The 14,127-nt window shown below is 44.5% G+C and overlaps 1 protein-coding gene across 3 annotated transcripts in view; it reads right to left on the minus strand.

Annotated features, from left to right (window-relative positions):
- LOC119167590 (uncharacterized) overlaps positions 1 to 14,127 on the minus strand; it is a 190,976-nt gene that overhangs the window by 82,833 nt on the left and 94,016 nt on the right. For all 3 annotated transcript variants that reach the window (XM_075866078.1, XM_075866079.1, XM_075866080.1), the window contains exon 4: positions 6,612 to 6,728. In XM_075866078.1, coding sequence (XP_075722193.1) covers positions 6,612 to 6,728 — 117 coding nt within the window. The remainder of the gene's footprint in view (positions 1 to 6,611; positions 6,729 to 14,127) is intronic.

Below are 14,127 nucleotides of genomic sequence, written 5' to 3' on the forward strand. Positions count from 1 at the left end.
GTTGGTGCGAGGGGAATGTCTCGGCAGCGTGGAACCCATCGAAGACGCACAAGTCATGGATCAACCTGATGACACGCACTGCCGAAGTTCCAATACGCTTAGTGCTGTTTCTACATCTGTTTCATCAACCGCTGATGTATTTGGTCCTTCCATTGCCGACAACCTCACGCCGGTACAGCGCTCCCAGCTTCTGGCCCTGTTGGAAGAATTCCGCTCTTCTTTCGATGTATCTCAACCTTCTCTCGGCCGCACATCCACTGTTACGCATCGCATTAACACAGGCGCACAACCACCACTACGGCAACGTCCATATCGCGTATCTCCCACAGAACGCCGTGTAATCAACGAGCAAGTGGACGACATGCTACGCCGCGATGTTATTCGACCCTCTAACAGCCCCTGGGCGTCTCCTGTCGTTCTCGTCGCGAAGAAGGACGGTTCGGTGCGGTTCTGTGTGGACTACCGACGTCTCAACAAGATCACTCGTAAGGACGTGTACCCACTACCGCGTGTGGATGACGCGATTGACAGCCTGCAAGGAGCCGAATTCTTTTCATCTCTAGATTTGCGCTCAGGGTACTGGCAAGTACCTATGGCTGAGGACGCTCGACCGAAGACTGCTTTCGTCACTCCCGACGGCTTGTACGAATTCAACGTCATGCCGTTTGGGCTGTGCAATGCGCCTGCCACATTTGAGCGCATGATGGATACCGTTCTGCGCGACCTGAAATGGAACACGTGCCTGTGCTAACTCGATGACGTCGTCGTTTTCGCTCCGGACTTCTCCACGCACCTTCAACGCCTGCGGCATGTTTTAACGCGTCTGAGTGACGCCAGTCTGCAACTGAACTTAAAGTAGTGCCGATTTGCAGCTCAGCAGTTGACAATACTCGGCTACGTCGTGTCCAAGGACGGAATTCTCCCCGATCCAGCCAAGCTTCGGGCCGTCACCGAGTTCCCCAAGCCGACATCCGTCAAGGAACTGCGCAGTTTCATACGACTGTGTTCCTATTTTCGGCGCTTCATCCGAAACTTCGCGTCTATCGTATCGCCGCTGACAAAGCTCCTCGGTAGTAACGGGCCTCTCCATTCATGGTCATCACAGTGTGACGAAGCATTCACAATGCTCCGTCGTTTACTGACGTCGCCTCCCATACTCCGCCACTACGACCCTACTGCCCCTACAGAGGTACACACGGATGCCAGTGGTGTCGGTCTCGGCGCTGTCCTTGCGCAGCGCAAACCAGGGTTCCCGTAATATGTCGTGGCGTATGCAAGCCGTACGCTTACAAAAGCCGAGACTAATTACACCGTCACTGAGAAAGAATGTCTGGCAATCGTCTGGGCCCTTAACAAGTTCCGACCTTATTTATATGGTCGCCCATTTGATGTAGTCACCGACCATCACGCACTATGCTGGTTGTCATCATTGAAAGATCCCTCAGGCCGTCTCGCCCGGTGGGCACTTCGCCTGCAAGACTACGACATCCGCGTGCTGTACCACAACGGAAGGCAACATGCTGACGCCGACGCCCTGTCGCGCTCTCCCTTGCCTGATGACAATGCCCACGACTCAGCGTCTCACCTTGCCGTTTCTTCCATTAGCATTCATGCCGTTGCTACTGAACAACGCAAGGATCAATGGATTGCCTCACTGATAGACTTGCTGACTGATACATCCACTACATCCACTCGCGCGTTGCGTCGTCAAGCCCACCATTTCTCCGTTCGCGACGACCTTCTCCACCGACGCAATTACAGCGGTGACGGCCGCCAGTGGCTACTTGTCATACCCCGCAGTCTGTGCTCTGACATATGCGAATTCTTTCATACTGATCCGCAATGTGCGCACTCCGGCGTATCGAAGACTTACAAGCGCATTCGCGAACGGTAGTTTTGGCGCGGCATGTACCGCTATGTGCAGAAATTCGTTCGCTCCTGCATAGAATGTCAGCGCCGCAAAACTTCAACGCAACTGTCGCCGGTAGGTCTGCAACCTCTACCTTACCTTGCCAGGCCGTTTGGGCGCGTTGGCATCGATTTGTATGGGCCACTTCTACTAACGTCGGCCGGTAACCGCTGGGCCATTGTTGCTGTAGACCACCTCACACGATACGCCGAAACTGCCGCTCTCCCCGCGGCTACAGCGAGCGATGTGGCCTCCTTCCTGCTCCAACGATTCATGCTGCGACACGGTCCACCTCAGGAACTGCTCAGTGATCGAGGCCGCGTCTTCCTGTCTGAAGTCGTCGAAGCCATTCTCAAAGAGTGCAACGTTGTTCACCGCAAAACTGCCGCTTACCACCCGCAGACGAATGGCCTCACTGAACGCTTCAACCGTACGCTCGGCGACATGCTCTCCAAGTACGTCGCCGCCGATCACACAAATTGGGATTCCATTCTACCCTTCGTCACCTACGCATATAACACCGCCCCTCAGAGCACTACTGGCTTTTCACCTTTCTTTTTATTATATGGAAGGCACCCGTCGCACACCATCGACACTATACTTCCGTACAAGCCAGATCCGTCAGAGTGGGCGCCTATTTCTGCTACAGCCAAGCTTGCTGAAGAGTGTCGAGAGCTTGCAAGGACCTTTACAGCGCATGATCAAGAGCGGCAAAAAGGCATTCGCGCTGACACCAGCACTACTGCGCCCATGTTCCTCCCTGGAGCGCTCGTCTGGCTCTCGATCCCTACCACTTCAACTGGCCTATCTTCAAAACTATTACCCAAATACGAAGGCCCCTACCGTGTCGTCGAACGCACTTCCCCTGTAAATTACTTGATCGAACCCATCGAACCATCTTCGGATATGCGCCGTCGAGGGCGCGACATTGTCAACGTGGAGCGCCTCAAAGCCTACAACGACCCGGTCATAGTAACCAGCTGCTAGATTGCCAGGCGGCTCCCTCTTCGTACCCGGGGTAGTTGTGGTGAAGCCTTCGAACATTGGGTCGTCCTCTCCAGCGCCTTCTAGTGGGTTGCCCTTTTTAGCAAGAGGAAGAGCAGCTCGTGCAGAGAGTCGGTACCCGCATTGACTGCCGCTGTCAAGCATCGTCGACAAGTGTCCGCCAATAAACGTCTCAACAATTTATATATATATATATATATATATATATATATATATATATATATATATATATATATATATATATATAGAAAGTGGTTGTAGCGTTGCACATAGTCAAGTAGATCCTCCGTGACAACGGTAACAACGGAAGCGTTTATTTCGACAGCTTCGACCAGAGTCTCGCCTTCGTCAGGAATGAGGGTACATTCTGTCCGCGCTCGCATTTATATTATGCGATAATTGTGAGCGCGAACAGAATGTACCCTGATATATTTATGGCGCGCGAAGTCTCGCCGAAGACCATTTCTCGCCAAGGATCAACAGGGAAGGAAGAACGTCATCGCTTCAATACTCAAGGCAGGCGCCACTTTGTGCAGCAATGTGTCGCCTCAGGGTTGAGAGCGTTTGTGTGCTCTCTCGTGTGGTTTGTGTGTGAACGGGCACTAGTTTACTTGATCGTGTGTGTGGGCAGCTAGACTCATATTTTCTGTGCTTGAGTACGGTTCCTAATGGGTGCACGTTTGTAACAGATAGTGCTTTTTTAGCGGCATGATGCCACGAAGCTCTTGTGTGGCGCTGTGCACGTCAATCGCGAGAATAAACTTTAGCTTGCAGTACCACGGACAACCAATTGTTCGCAATAAAACAGTTGTTTTCACTTCAGGTCAGTCAAACCAGCAGCAGTTATATATAATATTCAGGCCCTTTCTTCAGAAGATTGTCCCGCGACAGAAAAAAAAAAGTCACATGCTGCGTAACAGGCACTTTTAAAAGCGACTGAAGTATCTAACTGAAGTGTGTGAATACAAAAGTCGCTATTTACGGCCTTATAGGAGCCACTGGCGCGCGTACGTGTGAAAACACTTCTGGGACGAGGTTTGGCCCCAGAGCGGGCATGAGGTGAATGAACTGTGCCCGGGACGCCGCTTCGGTGGCAGGCAACAGGCCGATATGTATTTTTTATCCAGTGGCCATGACACCACCAAACTGTGCGTGCCCTCATGAGGTCGTCGTCTTTTTTGCGTCAGTGCACTTTCGCGTTTTGCAAAACGCGCCCTGGCTGCACTCATGCACTTTACGAAATGCACATACCCTCACCACAGAAACACGCGAATATAAGACATCGAGGCATCTGTAAGCAATGCTGGACAGGAGTATTTGCATTGGAGTTATAGCAAAAAAAATCGAGGTAATTTCACACAAGTGAAGGCAACCCTGTCGGAAGTGCGGAGCTAGGCAGCCTTATTTTTTCCTCCCCGATTTTCTTTCAGTACGAAAGCTGTATACGGCTAGGGGAAATAGAAAACCATTCGAGACCAGTGTCGCGAGGCGTCTCCATTGGCTGTGCTATCAGTTACGTCGTTTTCAGCGTCGTACTCAAGCGCGCGGGCCATCGGCTATGCTGTGAGTGACGTCATTCATCCTGTCGCAGCCGTAGTACCATAGTCGCCGTGCCAAGCACACGTGCATTAGTTTCTACTGAAAACTTTCGCATGCATAAGCCACGAAGAACTGCAGAAGCGTGCCAGAATTGAAAATGTGACGGCTCGCTTGATACAAAAACAGGCCCTGGAGGGCGAGTAGCGGCAGCAACTACGTACCGATGATCCAGCAGCTTACAAGCCATGCCAACTGCGTACAGACTTATCAGAAAGTACTGGTAATATGCACATATTTTCCCAATAGATTACTCTTTTGTTGTAACAACACCTATACAGTTGTCTTTTTCATTCTAAGCTTTTCTATGGAGTTCGGATGGGGAAGAACTACTAAAACTGAATATAAGAGACTTTTGCTATTACAGAATAGAGTTCTCCTCCTGTACTCCAATTACCAAGAAAGTTATGCAAAAAAGGACAACACCTCTATTCGGAAAATATATTACGCTTCATGATCATCAAGTATTGTACATTAAAATTTTGCAAATGATATACAGAAAAAATTGTACGAGCACAACAGAAGGGCAGGACGACAGACTTATCCCACCCGCCAAAGCTTACGCCGTCTGCAATGAAAAGGAACAAATTATGGCAAACGAACGTTGAGGTATCAAACGACCGATAAATAAACAAATTTGAACACATGCCTAATTTTCATTGCACGGAAACGTCCTTCAAGCTGCAAGAAAAAAGGGCTCACGCAGGAAAATCCATGGCTTGATTGATAAGAAAAAGTTACTGATGTAAGCAATGGTAATCGGCCAGCAATAGAAATTTCTACTAAATGTGTTATACTAACTACAATGTTATTCATCACATGTCCCCATTGTTCTAGACTAATCTTTTTCTTGAGTGGTCAATAATTTTGTTAGGTACGAGGCGTTCTGTATAGTCAAAGGCACATTCAATGTAACATGAAAAGTTTTACGTGACCTATTTTCTTTATTGCTTCTTTTGTTCACGATCGTCTGGATACCGAGAACGCTGTTGTTTCTGTGTTGTTTTTTTAAATCAAGTTTGAATAATATACAAATACCTGTGCTGTACGAGTTATGCACAAGGGTTTTTGGCTCTCTGTCAGGCTATATGCCTTTAGCCTAGCGTCTTTTTGTTTCTTGGACAAAAACAATAAAAATTTTTATGAAATAGAAATTGAATCGAAATTGAATTCGCTAATCTGGATGAAATTGCTGGTGGTGGGTACACATTGCAAAGCCCGCCGCCGGGTCAGCTCGCGATGCAGAATGCTTGCAACAACGCAGTGGCGTTGCGAGCACAACGTCAACGTGCTGATTGCGAGATCGTGTTCGCCGGGACAAACGCCCGATTTTCCTGGCAGTTTGTCTAACGGCACTTCTTTGGCTGCCACGTCTGTGACCGCCTGTCTTTTATTATCTATTTATTTAACATTATTGCCAACGTCATTAGAGAATACAGCAGAGAGGGCATATGAAAGCGAGTATTTGTTTACACAAACCCATAATGATGGAAAACACAAGAAAAATCCAGAAAACAAAATGGCATAAAAATTAAGGAATATACATTGGCATTATAAAAACACACTGTCAAACAATTGTAGTAAAAGCAAAATCATGAACTCGGTTACCGGTAAAAACTACTGCAAAAAGATAATTCATGCATTTATAATATGGGGTAGGGTCAACAATTAGGCATCATTATTGAACAACTTATTCAAACAGCCATTGTGATTAACGCGCTCAGAAACGCATTAGACCTGTCATTACAGTGCTCAATGACTGCGTGCACGCGAGGTATTGGGTACATGAGGATTTTGTAGATAACTGCCTAACGGATTTTCTGGGCATACTGCGTACCTTATGGATATAGCTGCGAAAACTCACTTTGCAAGAGATGAGTATTCTTACGAGTTTACTTATCTTTAAGCAAAAGCAATTTACAGAAGGCGAGGTCGGCAACCATGCAGACAATGTAGGCAGCCTCTGAAGACACGAAGAGAATGCAGACAGCCATGGTAAAAGAACAAGTGATCTTGAACTGCTCTTCAGACAATCACTGCGAATATGCAGTAAAATGTCAACCTATTTCACCATAATGGAAAAAAAATCGAAAGCACTCACTGCATACGCATATGCATTGGCCGCCATCGGGGTTCTTATAACAGGTTAACTCGGAACCGTCGTTTTTGCAAACATTCCAGTCAGCATCAACCTCGTCTGGGTGGCAGTGCGCATCGCCTGTGGTGACGTGAAAGGAAAGCAAAGGATAATTCACCATAAATCATTCGACAAATATCACAAATATCGGTACACTGGTGTCTGTTTTAACTATCTATGCTCCCTATAAAAGAACGTCTATTAATTACTCTTTCAATATTTAAAGCTGTTATGAGAGCAGAACAAGGGTCGTTTTCGGTGCCGTAGTTGTCCAGTGCCTCTGGTGTGCGTACTAATTTCGTAAAAATTGAGAAAACAAAAACGAAATAAAAATACCGAGAGGAAACTAGGATTCGAACTCTGGCCCCACGCATGCCAACCTAGCATCCTACTAGTGAGCTACGCTGGTGCTTCAAACTCTGTTTGAAGCTGACTATAGGCAGGCTTCATGTTGGGTAAAGAATTGCGTTTTTATATGTGTAAAGAAGCATTTGGGACCGAAGAAGGAACAGCCAGGCGTCACACAATGCGAATCGCATAACGAGTCGGTCGTCGAATGCTTCAACTCTTTACAAAAACTTCTAGCATACTTCTATATTGTGGTCAGCCACAACATAGATATCAGTCACCTAATTACTCATATCCAGCTTTTCTGTACACGAGCGGTTTAGTTCGTCTAAACGACACCAGGTGGCGCATCGACCTTAATTCAAAAGTACCACAATTACGTATGCAGTGACATAGCACTGAAAAAAAATATAATCAAAAGAAACGATGCACACACCCGGAAACGTTCACTTCACCTCAGTGGGTTGCCGTGCCGCGGTGGCCGAGTGGCTAAGGTACTCGGCCACTGACCAGCAGGTCGCGGGATCGAATCCCGGCTGCGGCGGCTGCATTTCCGATGGAGGTGGAAATGTTGTAGGCCCGTGTTATCAAATTTGGGTGCACGTTAAAGAACCCCAGGTGGTCCAAAATTCCGGAGCCATCCACTACGGCGTCTCTCGTAACCATATGGTGGTTTTAGGACGTTAAACCCCACATATCAATCAATCAATCAATCAATCAATCAATCAATCAATCAACCAAAACCTAAGGGCGCAGATAAGAGCGCACAGTGTCGGCGTTATCTCACAGTGAAGACTGGCAATGAATTGACAATGTACCTAGACATACCATGCCAGACAGCTCGCCGCATTCCGCACGAAGTGTCTGGCCATCGGAGACACATACTTGGCGCATCAGAAGAAGCGTGTTTGGTTTTATTCGTGTGTTTTTAGTTTCTGTGCTGCCGTATCGGTGTGGATATTAGAAAGCATGCTGCTTTGAGCGTTTTGTGTTCACCGAGCATTGTTCGTACCCAGGCATAATGCGTCAACCATAATGCCTGGGTACGAACAAGAAAAAAAAACATTGCGGTTGTATAATAGCCAATTTTTTAATGCGAAGTATTTTTTAGCGAACTTCGGTGACTTAGAGCGTATCTATCTATCTATCTATCTATCTATCTATCTATCTATCTATCTATCTATCTATCTATCTATCTATCTATCTATCTATCTATCTATCTATCTATCTATCTATCTATCTATCTATCTATCTATCTATCTATCTATCTATCTATCTATCTATCTATCTATCTATCTATCTATCTATCTATCTATCTATCTATCTATCTATCTATCTATCTATCTATCTATCTATCTATCTGTCTATCTATCTATCTATCTATCTATCTGTCTGTCTGTCTATCTATCTATCTATCTATCTATCTATCTATCTATCTATCTATCTATCTATCTATCTATCTATCTATCTATCTATCTATCTATCTATCTATCTATCTATCTATCTATCTATCTATCTATCTATCTATCTATCTATCTATCTATCTATCTATCTATCTATCTATCTATCTATCTGTCTATCTATCTATCTATCTATCTATCTATCTATCTATCTATCTATCTATCTATCTATCTATCTATCTATCTATCTATCTATCTATCTATCTATCTAGCCACCTACGACTATTTTAGCTCTCCTGGCAGTTTAGATAATGGTATCGATATCGAAATTGGTATAGCATAACATGACTGTATGACGATCATAAATGACAAGTCATAACATGAAAATCAAAACATGTATCTTATGAATGTAATGATTCACATATCATTATCTTGCTGCTTTTGCGGTGGTTTCGGTCACATGACACATTGCAAAATTGCTATGGTACGACATGACGGTATGGCTAACATAAGTGACGGACCCTATTGTGTAAATCATGACATTTATAATGTAATTCATAACTAAACGCCACGCTCGTAGTGTGCTCGTGGTCATTTCACTAGCTTCACATATACCAAAGTTGGTATTACCGGACGTGAATGGATGATGAAAGTACATGACTAGTGCAAACATGATAACCATGAGACACGTACCGTGTAAGAACATGACTGCATGACCCGCTCATAATTTGCACGCGATCGTTTCGCTAGCTTCGCATACACAAACTTTGGTACTACGTGGTACGTGAATCAATTACGAAGGTATATGACTGATGCAAGCATGACAATCATGATGTGCGTGTCATGTGAGAACATCACTACATGCTACGAGCATCGCACGCTCGCTGTCGTTTCGCTAGTTCCACATATACCAAATTTGTTATTGCGTGACGTGAATGGACGACGAAGGCAAATGACACGTCAAAACATAATATTCATGACATGCGTGTCATGTTAAATATCACTGCTATGCCCACAGCATCCTTGTGGCCGTTTCGCTAGCTCTACATAACCAAATATGGTATCATGTGACGTGAATTCACGACGAAAGTAAAGGACACTTTCAAAAACGATAATCATGACATACGTGTCATGGAAAACATGACCACACGCTACGCTCATAGCGTGCTCGTGGCCGTTCCACAAACTGCACAATTCAAAATTTGGTATCACGTTACGCGAATAGACGACAATGGTAAATGACATGTTCAAACATGATAATCGTGCATGGAAATCATGTTCGGGATAATCTGCATCCGACTCGCAACGTTGTCCAGATTTTAAAGTGACATATCGACCTTTCTCATTCGTGCTTCGCATATCGATTCCCACTGTACGTGGACTTTACCATTTTTTGTGTGTGCGCTACTTAGTTGAAGCTCGCTTGCTGCTTGCGTTACGTCAAAGTAAAATAACCTTACGTCAAAGTAAAATAACCTCAAAGTAACCTTGAGAACGCTAAAATGAGTATGAAAAGAGAGGTAAAGATATCTATTTTTTTGTTTTCATTTAGTTCTTGTCGAAATGTGGCTGCCACCTCCTGTTTGACGCCGTCGAAGTGGCTGTGGCTCAAACTTACGCACGCAGCCAGGCTTGGTTTCACACCGCAGCATGATATCGGTGTCGCACGAGCATTTTCGCTCGTAATCAAGGCCGGTAGAGATCAATTTGGTACTCAAGACCAGTACACATTGAGGCTGAAAATTCTTTGCTTATTTACATTTTTGCGCGCACACAGTTCACTTTGTGCGCGGCAAAATGTTACCTTGAATGTTCTCAAATTTACTCGGCCAGCTTTCCATACGATTACTAGATACTCCTGTTAGCATCGCATTTATATACACGTTAAATAACTCCTGGTAGTTGGAAGTTTCCGGAGCCCTCCGCTATAGAACATCCGTAATAACCATGCCGTGAAGTTTAGGTGTTACACCCCGAGTATTATTATTACTGTAATGGCAGCCGGAGCGTGTCATTGTGTCAATCGACTGCTGTGTCATTACATATCTGTCTTGTTTTTGTCAGGTATATATATATATATATATATATATATATATATATATATATATATATATATATATATATATATATATATATATATATATATATATATATATATATATATATAAGGGAAAGAAGTGTATACCTAAGGGCTCGTTTTCCGTGTTTTTAACACAATAATAATGAGATATAACAGACAGTAATGCCAAGGAATGTACAGGGGAAGTTATTAACATTAATGGAATGTAAATAAGAAGAAAGAAAAGTGGATGAAAAAATTACCAACTGTAAGCAGGAATCGAACCTACGACCTTGAATATATATATATATATATATATATATATATTCAAGAAAAAAACACGAGGTTGAGCAAGGTTACCAGCTGAAGCGGTGTTCACTTGAGCGACAAATTCACACGTGTAATTGTGGAGCCTAGTGACGCCAACAGGCGAGGAGAAGTCCCCCCGAAATGTCTCTCACTCACATGGGCGAGGTGAACGGAGGGGGAGACCAGTGTTACAGACTACTCTGGTGGCTTATACTAGCGATTTGATGAGCTGCTAACATGCTGCAGACAACCATGCAGCTGCAGACTGAACAGCCACTGCCGCTCTTTGCAAAAGCAAGTGAAACAATGTGGCCAGACAAGAGCCCAAAATTCTGCCATATCCCACACCGGCGAGGGATCATTTGTCCTGTCGGGGAAAAGGTCGCCGCCTCCGCTGAGGAGTCATAGGGAGGTTACACACACGCACTAATCCGTGTTGACGTGATCACGTGATACACAATCCCCCTGTGCCCCCTGCCGATTTCTCCCTCAAGTGAATATCCCTTAACAGTCTGTCTGAATCATGCTTAGGGTGCATCACCACCCCCACAAATGTACATGTGGCAACATGCTTTGGAGTTGTTTAAAGGGGGCCTTAATAAGGCAGCTAGCACATAAGTATTAAAGCTGTCACATTCGGAGAAACATTGTTGTCTTCCTTCTCCTTTTTCCCCAATTTTTAATCCACTTCAATGCATTGTAATATTTCCTACGTCAGAACAAGACCCAAGGCATCCCTCCAGCTATCTTTGCATAGACAGCTTCAGCAGGCTAACATGCACCGCCTCGGCCTTTGACAAGCACTAAAAGCTAGGTAGTATACTGTTCACCACGCTGACACAATCTCTGAGCAGTTTCTGGGTTAGGCTGTGATAGCACAGCGTAACCACAACAACACAAGCTTACTAGAAACGCACATAATAATGTGTCTGTGTCAACTGTTATAGCATGCTGCAGAACTGCCTTTTGATTACGAGAACTGAATTCTGGGAAAGTTTTTGAGATTGCATGATTGAGCTGGTAGCGCAAGAGATGAAGACGCAAGATGAAGGTTAACTTGTCTTTTCAGGTAATGAGGTGGTCAAGGCCTTGCAATCAGTCACATCTAGCTTGTTTTGATTTATAATGCATATATGACGCACATATACGCACTATATATGACTCTGGCTGCAAGCGATGTTGTGGTGGAGGGCTCTCGAAAATTTTGATCACCTCGGGTTCTTTAACACATACTAACACTGTAAGGCACATGGGCCTCAAGCAATTCACCTCCATCATAACGCGGTCACCACAGTAGAGATCTTACTTGCCCCTTTTGAGTCAGCAGCCGAGTGCCAGAACCACCACCGCCGTGTAGGCATGCACCGTGGCGGCAATGATACTCTAGAAAGGCAATTTCTGTCCACTTGTGAGCAGCCCTTTTTGCAGGACGTGGAAAATGCCGACTGAGGGCCTATCATGCAAAGTGACAAAGGTGGACCAGCCAGCACACCAAATTGTTAACAGTGACGACTGTGAATGAGTGACCACAGACGTAACAGTAACTGTCATTAGACACTCCCGTTTTCTCACAATATGAATACGGCTAGGCTTACATGAAGAATGGTTTGCTTCAATACGTTTTTTTTCTTCCCAGCATGTTGAATAACAATGGTGGATTTTGAGATATTTATTCACTTCATGAATTTCATACACTCGAAGCTTATCCACTTTGTTTTTTTAAAGGACATACACGTGGAGCACTGAGCTTATGCTGCCATCTATGAATTGCAAAAAATTTCAAGTTTGCATGCATTGTGCGTGGGTTGTAGGATGCCTTCTAGGCCATTGACATCCCGATTTCATAACTGCTCAGCCCTTCATGTAGATAACAAAAGGCGCTTGATGCTGTTTCACACACATTACGCAGTTACCACAGTATTGTAATGCGGTGCTGTAATGGCATCACAAAAACATGGCATAAGGAAAGCTGTGGCTATGAGTGAAGCTAAACTTGTTTTTGTGATGAACGTATGAACTGCGTGAACGAGTGCCAAGTTTTTCTTGACCATTCACTTTTAGTTTAAAAAAGATTATCCGCTTGTAGTCCTGAATTTTTCCTCACCTGAGAAGCTTCGCTGCTTTATAGACTTCCTTTTAGCTTTGGGCTACAAAGTGGGAGAATGACCATTCCAGTTTCACAGATATTTTTCCACCTTGCAGGCTTCTATAGAACTTATTTGCCAGAGTGTTGGTAAGCTTCAACCGCAGAAAATCAACTGAAGAGCCAGAAATGTGCCATAGCTTGGCACCAACACAAGACCTTGACCAGTCACTGGCACAGTTTGCTGCTTGTTAATCTATTGTCCTTAGGGTTCATGTGGCTAGCAGGCAAACGAAGTAGTGTGCAGAGGTGCTAACCATGTGTACAGTATGTGCGCAAACATGGAGACTGCATGACAATTGCCGCAAGATTTGTCCGTATAGTATCTCGCAAACTGTCTTTTTTCCTTTGCCGACACTCATTCTGGACAAGTGTAGCACACTACGAGACCTTTTTCTCTACATTTTCCACATTCAATTGTGCGCATTCAGGCTTTACAAGAGTAATGCATTTGATCAATAATTGGGGAAAAAAAGCCCTTCTGCTGTTGTCTCCTAACAAACACCTACAGACTCTCATTTAAAAACTGGCTAGAAAACTCGTGCATAGAGCATGGCTGAACAGAATTGGCAATAGGGGTGCTTGCTTTAGACCTTTTGGACTGGCAAATGATGCCAGATGATAATGTGACCACCATATAACATGATTCATACTCTCATAAGACTATTAAATGCATATGATACAGCTGTGTGCCGCTTTCTTTCTCGTACTGATGTTACGGCCAAACATTTTATTTCTGATCAGATCAATTTTTTCAATACGATGTAACTAAAAGGAAAGTTGCTCTTTTCTCCTGCTTGAAGAATGGAGCAGCTGACAATTATGCGAAGGCCAATAATTTCAGCCCCTATTTCCTAAATACACCGGTCTGTGAAAAATGCAGGTGGTGTACCTGTGGCGGTACACTCATGCACAGTGTTTTTCCTCTTTTGTAATATGTCTTGCCCATGGCAGTAATATGCACCGCAAAAGTAATATGCACCGCAAAAGTAATATGCACCGCAAATATGCACCGCAAAGAACTTGAGGGCATAATATTGTAATTTTCATGTGAGCGTCAACTTCGTTATGAGAAGGTTTGACTGTAAATTCATCATAAAATATGCACAAATACTGGTTTGTCTTTCATGCAGACTAGCACAAACACACTCAAAAATGGTCTGTGACATGTATTCTTGGGCATGTTTGTGGTCATTTGTTTTTACTTTCAAAGTGCACTAA

Source organism: Rhipicephalus microplus, chromosome 6, assembly GCF_043290135.1.
Source record: "Rhipicephalus microplus isolate Deutch F79 chromosome 6, USDA_Rmic, whole genome shotgun sequence".
Classification (NCBI taxonomy): domain Eukaryota; kingdom Metazoa; phylum Arthropoda; class Arachnida; order Ixodida; family Ixodidae; genus Rhipicephalus; species Rhipicephalus microplus.